Source organism: Botrytis porri (assembly GCF_014898465.1).
Source record: "Botrytis porri strain MUCL 3234 chromosome Unknown BPOR_001, whole genome shotgun sequence".
Classification (NCBI taxonomy): Eukaryota; Fungi; Ascomycota; class Leotiomycetes; order Helotiales; family Sclerotiniaceae; genus Botrytis; species Botrytis porri.
Window position 1 is genome coordinate 2,926,851 of NW_024066075.1, and position 12,119 is coordinate 2,938,969.

Genomic DNA, 12,119 nt, shown 5'->3' on the forward strand with positions numbered 1-12,119 from the left:
GCGCCTATGGAGTTTCTGATGATCAGGCACTAGAATGGGAAGTTGTGACTGCTACCGGACAACATCTGATTGTTTCGCCCACGCATCATGCGGATTTGTATTGGGCATTGAGTGGCGGTGAAGGTGGAAATTTTGCTGTGGTGCTCTCGATGAAGATTCGGGTCTATAATAATGGTCCTGTGGCTGGCGTGGCTTTTTCTTTCAAAAATGATATTAGTACTGCGTACTGGACTGCTGTTGGTACATGGCTACAAAATTTGCTTGTGTTGGATACTATTAAATCTTACCACATTCTCGACAATTACAGCTGAGAGCTTCTCGTTAAACTTCGCTTTGTTACCAGATGTCACTACAACAGCTTAATTGACACTGCTTTAAACCCATTTTTCAACGATCTAGAGAACCTCAATATCACCTTAAACAACAGCTAAACCGCCGAAGCCCATGCCAACATTGCCGAATCCCACGATCACGAGGTCTCACAAGCAGAGAACTAGCAATACCTCAACCGGCGGACGAAATATCCACGCTCAACGGTGCATGATAACGCCACATTGCCTGCACTCATATGCGCTTTTCGCGATATCACAGATGAAGGAGGAACCATCTTCCTGACTACAGCACATATTACTCACGGAAACTATACTCCCAACGCCGTACTTCCAACCTGGCGCAATGCCTTCTTTGCTATTGCATTTTTGAAACCATTAGCCGAGAATACTAATCTTGATGATATTCATAATACTCAGATGCAATTGAATAGTTGGTATGGGAAGTTACATGCTATTACTCCCGAAGAAGGTTCATATATAAATGAAGTGACATAAAACAATCCGTATTGAAGATATCATTGTTATGGATCAAACTATAAGTCATTATCAGAGGTGAAGAAGAAGTATGACCCGGAGTTTTTGATTTGGGCAAATGCAGCAGTTAGTAGCGATGTATATTGGAAGCTTGATGAAAATGAGGTATTGTGTCGTATATGATGCAGGAAAGAGGTTGTAAGAAAGTACCTTTTGCAGGTCGCTTATCCGTAAAAGGCATGATTATATCGATTTCTCACAAAAATGCAGTCTGTATGAAATTGTGAGCTCCATATGGGAACGAATAATATATGTCAAAAATGCGATCACGATGGTATCGCTGTAATATTGTGCCTGGTATATATTGCCTGAGTGTAGTCAAATGCTATCAGATATCAACGATGAAAGGGAGTAAATCTCTAGAGATTCTCAAGTATCCTTGAATACCTCAAGGCCCAGATTTCGTCACCTTTGAGTCTTTGAGTTCTCTTCTTTTCTAATTCTCACTGACACAATGATCTCTTGATCTTTACTCAATCAAACAACGCAGCATCCAATAGAAATAGCTTCTGAAAACAAGACGATGAGAGAATTAAAACTAGAAATTGGATCAAATGGAGGCTGCCAAAGAGAACATTTATGAATCCAGATCTGAAAGGTAGGATTCATCTTCTTTCTAAAGGATAATTGCTCAAATACTGTTTGATAGTCGGGAGTAAACACAAGCTGCGAGTTGCAAATAAAACGCTTAAATCCAATAAAGTAAATGATATAGAGGAGGCAGTAATGAAAGTGATCCAGATAATTTGAACGTAATGAAGTTATGTAAACCCACAATTGTTATACACATCTAACGAAAAACGCTTACCGAACGACAATCATTTATCCACAGGCTTGACAAATGAAGAACCCCCCCATATTAATCGCAAAAAAACCCTATAAAAACAGCCCAAGTTGCACAATTAAATTCCCAAAATGCATCATTATATAATCCAAAAATCGAAATGAAGATATAAAAAAGCGACAGTGACCTACCTACCTAGCTCACCGATTCCCACGTTCCACGACCTTTTCCATCCGCCTTACCTAAGATCATACGTTTCCCTCAGCCACCAAGCGATAACAGGCTCTAGGTAGGTACCTCAACTTGATACTCCAACTTTCCAATTCTTTTTGTTGCACGTCTCGCAACATGGGATATGTCCAAATACGGCCCCTGGAATATGGGAAAGAAGTATCGTCTTTTGGGGATTGGCATAGTGATTGATCACTAGAATATTCTGTTTATGGGCAAAACCGACGCCTTGAGAAGCTTAATGTGGTTCTGCTGCATGATTTGGACATTAATTCGTCCACTCGGTGTCGGAATTGAGCGCTTTGTCTGGGATTGAATATTGAGATTGGGGAAATTGTGAGCGTCGATGAAGAGAATGAGGAAGTCATTGTTTGAGATCGTAAGAATCAAAAAATGATTACTAAGATGGATGGGATGGGGGAAAAATTGGAGTGGCGGAGTGGCCGAGTGGCGATACCTAGGTATTACTAGACTTTGCCACTCTTCGGGACCGAAAGATCTTATCGGTTCCGACAGATGCTCATTTGAACCAATGAGAAACTGACGGGACTTGTGAAACCCCCGAAACCCCGAAACCCCGAATACCCGGAGACTTCTTGGCTTTGAGTCATCTTCACTAGCTTCCCAGGTTTGACTCATTCTAAAACCATGCCAACGGATAAGCCACACAACTTGTTTGAGGGGAAAATGAATAGCTTACGCCACATCAATGCTGTCCACGGGTCCATGTGTTTGACCGACGCGCGGCTGCTTTCAGCTCAATCACCAACCACAGCTCTTCAGTCTGATGCATTTCAAGCTTTTTACCTTTTCAGTGTGGGATACGTCAACAGCTTGTTGACTGAAAATAGGTAGGTTTGTGTTTCGTTGCCATTTTGGCCTCCCCGCTAGTTTCGGGGTTGAGTTTACGCACTTACTGCTTAGGTATATATTTCTTGATCTCACCCCTCGTTTTTTGGATTCCTTCTTTATTCTATCATCATCAATTCATCATGGAATTCAATAATCAAAGCAACAATCAACAAGCAGGTCCCTTTTGGGATTTTGTACGCTCAATGCAACCACAGAACTCTGGAGCTGGTGTCGACCACCCTTCGCAAGAGTTCAATATGTGGGGTCCACCAGAAGGACCTCATGGCCCTCATGAACATCCTGGACGACATGTTCCCAGAGGTACTCATGGCCCTAGAGGTGATCATGGTCCACATGATTTTGGCCCATTTGGTCCATTTGGTTTCCCTTTTGGCGGACCAAGACCATTTGGTAGAGGTGGGTTTGGACCAAGAGAAAGACACGGTCACAGAGGCTATCGTTCCTTCTCTCCAGGCAGAGATGGAGAACATACCGAGGGAGAAGGTAGTGAGGGATTCCGAGGACATCGCCATCATGGCAGAGGCAAACATGGCCGCAGAGGTGGAGAAGAATCTGGTGAGGAAACCCCAACTTCTGACACTGAAGCGGGAGAGGAATCTCCCAAACCATGTCGGGGCCCTCGAGGTTGCAAGGGCAAAGGCAAGAAGGGTCATTGTCGCAAAGATGGAGAGACTTCAGGTGAAGAGTCATCAGATCTTGAAGTGAGAGAAGGATCAAAGGGACCCGAATCATGTCGAGGGCCTAGACATCACGAACGCCACGGGCCAGGTAGCCGAGGCGGATGGGGTGTTCGAGGTGGAGGTCGAGGTGGGCCACACGGAGGACTTCATGGGGGACCACACGGTCATCACGGAAGACGCGGTCCACCTCCATTCGCTGACCCAGGTGGCCCATTCGATTTCAGTGCAATGATACAAGCACTCTCCTCTCACCCAATCGCACAGGCATTTGGTGTACCTGCAGCTCAGCACTCTGGTGAAACACTCGTTCCCGAAGATGCTGACACAGAGAACTCTTTTGTCCCCCCCATTGACGTTTTCGCTACCGAAAATGCATATGTCCTCCACATTGCACTCCCTGGTGCCAAAAAAGAAGATGTAGGTGTACACTGGGATGCTGAGAAAGGAATGTTGAACATGGCAGGTGTGGTATACAGACAAGGAGATGAGAAATTCTTGGAGAGTCTCACAAAGAAGGAGAGAAAGGTGGGTGCTTTCGAGCGCACTATGAAATTGCCCCTGAACGAAGAAGATAAATCCGAAATTGATGGTGATAAAATTACCGCCAAGTTGGAGGATGGTGTCTTGGTCGTCACTGTACCAAAGGTAGAGAAAGAAGAGTCTTGGACTGAGGTCAAGAGGGTCGATATCAAATGACTAGATTTGGATAATAATACAGGGTCTGTTCGGCTTAGTTGGGAGGTTTGATTTTACATCGTTCTCATTTCAGCGTTTCCTCTCCCTTAATAGTTAGCGTTGAAATTTTGGCATCGGTATCTTTGATTAGTATAGTTACCATAAAAGGTCCGCAAGTGGACCGGAAATACAAAAAAATGCCACTCGGCGATATGTAAAATTTGAGTATCTTCCATAGATTGACGTGATTGTTGTGATTCAAGAACCTTTCCAACGTTAAGAATATCGACTATCAGAATGAACTGCTTCGGCCCTGCTTTAACTCAAATAGGATTCCTTGTAATGGAAAGCTTCTGAAGCAGTAGGCAAGGAAAGGGATAGACGAGAGACAGTGATAGACGAGGTGCCTAGTTATAGTTGATGCTGAGAATAAATGGCCTGGATGAGCACTCATAAAAATGTCCGATTTGTTAGAGAAGTAGAAAGCTTAACGAACGATATATGAGGTTAAAAGGCAAATCGAGGAATAAATATGTGATCACACCAGAAATCAAGATCCATAATCCAAGTAAATTCGTATTCTGAAACATTCACATACCAATGAAGGTGTGAAGAGCCAGTCTGTCATAGGCAGCAGGCACGTGACCACATACATAGAAACAGAAAATGTTTTCGGATGGAAACAAGAGCTATGATAGTACCTAGCTATTGAGATCAGACGATTATGTTAGAGTAGAGAAATTTGATCTGGAATATCAGTACCTATACTAATGATATTGTATTTTGTTTGATGGTTTGAAGTTCGCAGGTCTGTACTACTAGTAATGGAATCTCAAAGGAGGATTCAGATACCAATTCCAACAGTACACTTTCAAGGGACGACGCCTACTATCAGTGCCACAGAGACGTGATACTTATTGATCCATGAAAGCTGTCTTTCTTGTATTAACTACATCTTTTTGATAATCTTACAAATTTGCTTCAATTTTTACCATCCGTGAAATCCAGACCCAAACCGTCCATCCATCAATCCATCCATACCTGACCATAAATTAAACACCGGCTGATAATTCTTGCAAAGCTCCCGCGGCTTCCTGCTCTGCTTTTGACAACTTTCTTCGTGACAACTTTGCATCACGTTCCGGATCATCGAGAGATTTCCGTTTGTTGTGCTCAGAAGTTGGTCGACTTGATGTCGATGTCGACGAGGAAGCTGGAAGAGCTTGAGGCGTTACAGTTAAGACAAGGTTGTCGATGAAGTTACGTAATTGATCGAAATGTTTTGATTCCTCTTCGGTTTGGATGCATGCTGGTGTTGGAAATTGAGATTCCGATGCAGATGCGTTGATCGCTTTCATTTGGTGAGTTTAATCCTTCATTTCGAAGCAAAAAAGAAAAGAATACGGAGATAGACATACCTCTTCTGACGGTATCTTGAATCAATTGGTGACCACTGTTGCCAGGAAACGCCGATAAAACTCTTTGAAGTGCGACATTGAGCTGTTTACGACGAATGTTAGAAGCAGCGCGGCAAGAAAAATCAAAACAGAAGAAAACCACATACATCTCTAATACTTTCATCTTGTTGATGATTCATCATGATTATTGAAATTGTCAAGTCAACGACTTCATTCACGGACTAAAACACTTCAAAATTGACATTTACCTCTTTCCCCAAGTGAAAAAGAAAAGTCATTGATTTTTGGGGAGGATTGGATTTTGAGTTGAGGTTGATTTCCAATCGTCAAGATTTCACATGATGAGGATGAGAAGAGAAGAGAAGAGAAGAGGAGCTTTTCAATTCTTAATTATTAGCTAGCCAAAACTTAAAAGCCAGGGCTGGCTTTGAACTTTCATCTATAAACGTTGTGAGACATGGATTCACGTGACATTGCATGCAAAGGTTCAAAACACACAAACGCCACATGTGGCGCAGCGTTACTACCAGCGGGCGAGCCAGGTACCTACTAGTCCTCTTAGAGATAATCCGGTTTCCCCCACAACCATTTATCTTTCTTATTTTCAAACTTTCTTCCTTATCGACTTTTCCATCAAAGCTTTTGCAAACTCAAGAAGCACAAGGAATCGCATAGTACGTTACGGAGCAGTGTCCAACTGCCTTCATTTATCCACGCCCCTCATCAACTTCATCTTTGATCGGGTGTCGCTCCCAAGATTGCGCCAAATCAGAAGATATTTCTGGATACAGTGACTAGGTAGATTGATACATAGAATTGGTTACGCGGTTTTACGTCATTATCATCGCATACCACATGCCAAGCATATCAACATACTAAAGTCAACCATCTCAAAGTATCTTCTTTAGTCTTCTTTCAAGAGGTGTTTGAGATTTCGCGACCCCTAATTCATTCTTATTTCCTCCCCAATATCCAGTTTTGTTCGCACCCTTAGCTGGACTATCACTTCGCATCATCATAACTTGTTAGCACACACAACAGAGAACAAGCAAACATCATGTCAGATGAACTCGATTACCTGCAAGATGGCTTTGATCCAGCTGCCCTTACAATGGCTCGAATCCGCTCTATTCTAGTCACACATAATATCGATTATCCATCCAATGCGAAGAAAGCGCAACTTGTCGAAATCTTCAACGAGGATTTAAGACCACAGGCACACAAGATATTGTACGAAAGAGCGCGTGCGAGGAGAACGAGTCGAGGAATCGTCGATGCGGACTCATCACAAGAGAGCAGCACTCAGGAAAGTACAATGGAAAGTCCACGAGAAAGTGATGTTATCCTGCCGCCACCGCGGACACGAGGTGTGAGACAATCGCCTGCAAAAGTTAGAGCATCGGTGGATATTAGCGATGATGAGCCAGCGTACAGGAATATCAGGAGATCAACTAGGTCTATCAGCCCAGTAAAGAAAATGCCTAGAGCTAGTAGTCCTGTGAAAAGGACATCGAAACCAAGCGTTAAACACGCCAGGCAAGAGGAGGAAAGTCTTTCAGACGATGACGATGCCCCGCAGACTGTGAGAAAATCAAGAAAAAGCACAACGGTTCAAACGCCGATGGTCGGGGCGAGGGACAATTTAGATGGAGTGGTACAAAAGAAAGACCCGCGGAGAGAAAGCAATTTCACCCATGACAATCCCTTTCAAAGGGGCTCGCCACCTAGAATACCCATATCAAGTCATGAAAGTAAGAGAAAGAGCATGGGCGGGAGCGTTATGAAGGAAATGGAAAAACGAAGGAGTTCGATTTCGAGAATACGCACGGTGACCCCGCAAGCTAATGTAGGAATACGCCCACCAATTTCTTCCACTTTCGAAATTCCTGTTAGTAGCCTCGATGGGCTGAAGGATTATGACGAGAATGGAGTAGAGATTAGTGAGGATTTTACTCCAGAAGCGCAATTCGAACTCGAGCGTGAGCAACAGAGAGGGCGCACTACGATTCAACCACGACGAAAAGCATCAAACGGTGTCAGCATGAGTGGACCAATTTGGATGATTCTTCTTACATTACTTGGTGGTTATGCTACTTGGTACAGGCAAGAGAAAATTGCCGTAGGATTCTGTGGAGTAGGGAGAGAAGCGCACTCGATAATACCCGTCAGACCAGACCTTCCGGATTGGGTACAAGTACTCGCCGAACCGCAGTGCGATTGGTGCCCGCAGCATGCTTATTGTAATGCCAACTATGAAGTTCAGTGCGACCAAGATTTTATTCTCAAACATCATCCTCTCTCGTTGGGTGGATTCTTACCGCTTCCACCAACTTGTGAACCTGATGGAGAAAAGCAAAGGCGTGTCAAAGCTGTCGCGGACCGAGCAGTCGAGGAACTGAGAGAGAGAAGAGCAAAATGGGAATGCGGTGATTTGACAGATGAAGCTGGTGCACCCGAACCAACTGTTGAGATAGATGCCGAACATTTAAAGAAAGAAGTTAGCCAGAAGAGGAGAAAGGGCATGGGAGAAGCCGAATTCGAGGAATTATGGCTTGGTGCCATTGGAGAGATTAAAGGGAGAGATGAAGTAATTGCTGGTGCTGATGGGTAAGTTTTGGATTCCGTCCCTTTTTGACCTTGGTCACTCTTTGTACATGTATTCTTCCCTTTACTACAATATCTTCTGACAACTCGGTTCACTAATCAGGTTAAACGTCCTCGTTGTAGATCAAACACCCTCACAAGTACCTCACTCGCCCGTCTCCCCCTCGTCTGCGCCGTCAAGCGATCCTTCAGACACACATTGGCAAGATATTATCTCGAAATTGGATCTTTAGTTCTGGCCTTTATCCTCTTCCTTTATGCTCGTTCAACAATTCGCAGTCATACAGCTACGAAAGCCGCAATTCCTGCTTTGGTTTCACATACTCTTCAACGTCTCGCTACTCAAGCATCCCTTCACGCTTCCGATCCAGATGGATTTAAGGACGGTTGGATCAGTATAGGGCAATTGAGAGATGATGTCCTTCGCGATGAACATAGTTTGAAGAAGCGAGAACAAATCTGGACAAAGGTCAAGAAAGTGGTGGAGATGAATTCGAATGTTAGATCTATGCAAAGGGAGAGTCAAAATGGTGAGATCTCGAGGGTCTGGGAGTGGATCGGCGCGTTGGAGGATGTGGATGGTAGTGTTAGGAGGAGGAAAAGTGGGAGAGGTGGTTGGAGTACGCCGGGGAGGGAGAGAGATGATAGAGAGGAATTGGAAAATACAATTACGCCGAGGTGGGATGAACCAGGTTCGAAGAGTGTTTATGCTTGAGGTGGGAGGGTATTTATTAGGAGACTTGCTTTTCATTCAATTCAGAAAACAAACATGCTTGTTTACATTTCGTTCTTCAATATTGATATCCAGATGTTCTTTTTGTTTTTCGGTTTTGAGTCTTGGGATTGTAAGGACTGGTGAGTGTGATGAGTGTATGACGCGTGAGGTGATGGGATTAACGGGCAGCTATCTATTTCTAGAATCTGATTGTTGAGATTGGGAGTTTGATTCATGGCTCCCTTGGAGATGAGATGAATATACTTTCTTTTGTACACTAACTCTTGCTGGGTTTGTTTTTTGGTTGATGATTATCTATTGACTGATTTGTTTGAGCGAGTGGGCGAGTGGGTGGGTGGAATTTAAGTGTGTATTTATGCGGATGGTGCTTGAAGGGATTTTGATGTTGCTTGTGACTGTTCTGATTTGATTTGATTCGATTATGGCAGTGCGGATTTATTGCCGGGGAAGATGGGATGGGATGGGATGGATATTTGAATGCGCAGAGAGATTGATTAATTAATTAATTAAATTGATGTGTAGATCAATCAACAGCTAGGTATATAGGTAGTTTTATGTAGTGAGATGGTAATGTAATAACATAACATAACCCAATATTCCTAGTGAAAGCTAGAGCCAGATGTCTATAACTCTCTTTCTTCCCAGACAGAGCTCTAGACCTTTTGCCTTTTTAATTTTACTTTATCTGTCTATCTGTCTCATTCTTAATTCCTTATTCTCCGTTTATGAGAAGGACAGAATGGAAACGGAGAGGGAAAAAAAGAGAGGGGGGATACTGATTAGTGAAAAGGGGATTTCGTGTGCGCAATTGTGTTTGTTTGTGTTTATTTTTGTGCCTAGCTATGTAGTTGAAGTTGAGGTAGTTTGTGATTTGTAATTTGTGATTTATGATGAGATATAATGAGGATTGTTACATCGAGATTGTGTGTGTATTAGGATTAGGATTGGGATTGAGATTAATGTTTTATTCTGTTGTATTGGAATGGTGAGATTTCTGGGGTTGGAAGAAGAAATTGATGGCATGGATGGATATATAGATGAAGTATCTACCTATGTTGATATGGTGTGCCGTGATTTGATGCGTCGCATATACTCATCCCTTTATCATTTACCAACTTCGCGCAAAGAACTTGCGAGAGATGTCTGGGTCGAAAAGAATAATCCGGCCAACGAGATAGACACCTAGGTGGACGATGGGACAATCCAGAATTCAAGACCATAAGCCAAAATAAAATACACACCTCTCATCCTCTCATCATCTTCCTCTCCTCACTCACTCACTCACTCGCTTCACCATCCACATCCTCTACCGTACAACGGCCGCCCGCCCCACTTATCCCACCATCTCCTCGACTTCCAAAAATGCAAAACCTACTGAGCGCGACTTCTCGCGCTATAGGGGAAAACCGGCACCACCGGTTTTTTGGATTAGTAGCAACATCCCACACACGCCCACATCCGAGATCGATGCGGGATCGGTTGGTATATTCTTGCTTCACTGGGCGAACTGACTTGAGCGAGTGGGGTTGACCACTCTGCCAGTTGGTGGGATGTTGTGGTGGAAGATGAGTTGTTTGGGTATATCTGTGTGTCTGGCGAGAGAGGCGGTGAACATGATTTGGGTAGGTAGGTGAGTGAATGTGGTGGGTGGGATGTGGCCGTACGGTGGGTGTGTGAAGTTGATAGTTCGGTTGGTTGTGTGGAAGACTAGTAGATATTGCAATCCAGGAATGTTAATATTGCAAATGATCATTGACTCTATCAACCACCATTATTGCGGCTAAGATTGTCGAGTGGTAAACCTTATGGCTCTCAGTTTAGCTGTGGACGGTTTGAGTTTATCATCATCTTTGACTTCTTTGTACGTCGACTACACGTGTAATCCTATCAGCATTAACATCGTCGATATCATAAGAATTACCAATACTTATCGATAATCATACAATATTGGTTTTGAAGTCCATAAGAGGGATATATAGATGGGGCGATATGAAATGACGACGTTCGTCATGCTTAAAGTCGTAAGCAACAATAGACGGAAGGATCATTCCTGCCTCGACCCTCCGATGAGAACGCATGAAAAACTAACGCAAATCCCCAGTAAAACTCGGTAGCTCCCATACACTACTTATCTTTGTGGCGGTTGAAGCTATGACATTCTAGACAATGGATACCTTGGAAATTCATGCCGCAGTCTGGGGAAGATTATGGTCAAGTTTAAAATTGATTGATTTGATGTCTCCATCGGTATCTTCAAACGACAAATGTTAAGCTTCCCTTCTGACGCTCTGGAGACGCCAAAACTTTCAGTGAGCACGGAACAAGTGTTTGACGTGTGCTCGGGCGTCGTTGGTGATATACCGGTAGGCCGAGGCAATAACTGCCGAAGTTTCTCAGCGACATGTGCTGTAATGTCAACATGTGTATGTTGGTAGTTTCGCATGTCTTGACCACCTTTGTAGACCAGATACTCAAGTTGTAGGGCAGAGTGAAATACTTCAACATGTGTGTTGTTGGAGTAGATCAACTATTTCCTGGGGTCTGGTTTGGTCCGAGGGTTTTGAGAAGACACCACAAGCAAATAGTGGCGCTTCTCTTTGGCAATTGTTCTGTATATGCATGTGGACATTGAAGCACTGGCTCGATATCTCTCGGCTCACTTGATGTCCAGTAGATAGTTATCATGTGCTCAAATTGTAATGGCGCTTTCATCTCTAGCTACCCTTATTCAGACATGATGATCACATCGCAGGGCTATGAGAGTTGACCAGTCTCAATATTCATTTAGAAAATAGGGGATATGATTAGAGATCTGACTTATGCTAGAGTCAATGAAATGAGAACTCTGTTTGCCCGAGCGAATCAGATATTCGGAAGCACCCAAAATCAATATGTTGTAATTGTGATGGTTGAGAACGTGCGTCTAGTTATCTGCTCTGTAGACTTTCATCAGAATATGCGGGGTCGTATTATTGCTTTTGCCAACTTTTACGTGCGGTGTGAAACACGTGGAATGATGGTATATCTGCCGGCATCGTAACGCAGATCAATGGCGATCCTACAGGGGAAAGCGATGATCTATAAGTTATCACCAAAGTCCTTTTTGGTAAATCTGGGAATAGTGTCACTTGACCGGTGCCATTGTTGACATTCGAGTAAGGTAAGACATGTGAGCAAGCGAACGAACGAGCTAAAGAATGGTGGATTTTATACGTGAGTAGCGGCACATGTCAATTGTGGGTACAGAGTAGA

The 12,119-nt window shown here is 43.5% G+C and overlaps 3 protein-coding genes across 3 annotated transcripts; 2 read left to right on the forward strand and 1 right to left on the reverse strand.

Annotated features, from left to right (window-relative positions):
* Positions 1-2,873: 2,873 nt before the first annotated feature.
* EAF01_000794 (uncharacterized protein) lies at positions 2,874-4,130 on the forward strand (the record flags this gene model as incomplete). The annotated part of the gene is made up of 1 exon (XM_038909044.1): positions 2,874-4,130. The coding sequence occupies one exon, from the start codon at positions 2,874-2,876 to the stop codon at positions 4,128-4,130; it is 1,257 nt and encodes a 418-aa protein (XP_038775950.1).
* An 846-nt stretch (positions 4,131-4,976) lies between these two features.
* On the reverse strand, positions 4,977-5,892 carry EAF01_000795 (uncharacterized protein). The gene is made up of 3 exons (XM_038909045.1): positions 5,674-5,892; positions 5,528-5,609; positions 4,977-5,460 (listed from the first exon to the last, which is right to left on the reverse strand). The coding sequence occupies exons 1-3, from the start codon at positions 5,707-5,709 to the stop codon at positions 5,162-5,164; spliced, it is 417 nt and encodes a 138-aa protein (XP_038775951.1). The 5' UTR covers positions 5,710-5,892; the 3' UTR covers positions 4,977-5,161.
* A 280-nt stretch (positions 5,893-6,172) lies between these two features.
* On the forward strand, positions 6,173-9,402 carry EAF01_000796 (uncharacterized protein). Its single transcript, XM_038909046.1, has 2 exons — positions 6,173-8,134; positions 8,255-9,402. Exons 1-2 carry the CDS (start codon positions 6,585-6,587, stop codon positions 8,844-8,846), a joined length of 2,142 nt encoding a protein of 713 aa, XP_038775952.1. The 5' UTR covers positions 6,173-6,584; the 3' UTR covers positions 8,847-9,402.
* The last annotated feature ends 2,717 nt before the right edge of the window (positions 9,403-12,119 follow it).

Excerpts from the sequence above, each read along its gene's own strand:
- EAF01_000795 (XM_038909045.1), bottom strand. The coding sequence starts at position 5,709 with ATGATGAATCATCAACAAGATGAAAGTATTAGAGAT. Across the intron at positions 5,610-5,673 it reads AAGATGAAAGTATTAGAGAT|CTCAATGTCGCACTTCAAAG; the intron begins GTATGTGGTTTT and ends CGTCGTAAACAG. Across the intron at positions 5,461-5,527 it reads TCAAGATACCGTCAGAAGAG|CGATCAACGCATCTGCATCG; the intron begins GTATGTCTATCT and ends ACCAAATGAAAG.
- EAF01_000796 (XM_038909046.1), top strand. The coding sequence starts at position 6,585 with ATGTCAGATGAACTCGATTACCTGCAAGATGGCTTTGATCCAGCTGCC. Across the intron at positions 8,135-8,254 it reads GTAATTGCTGGTGCTGATGG|ATCAAACACCCTCACAAGTA; the intron begins GTAAGTTTTGGA and ends TCCTCGTTGTAG.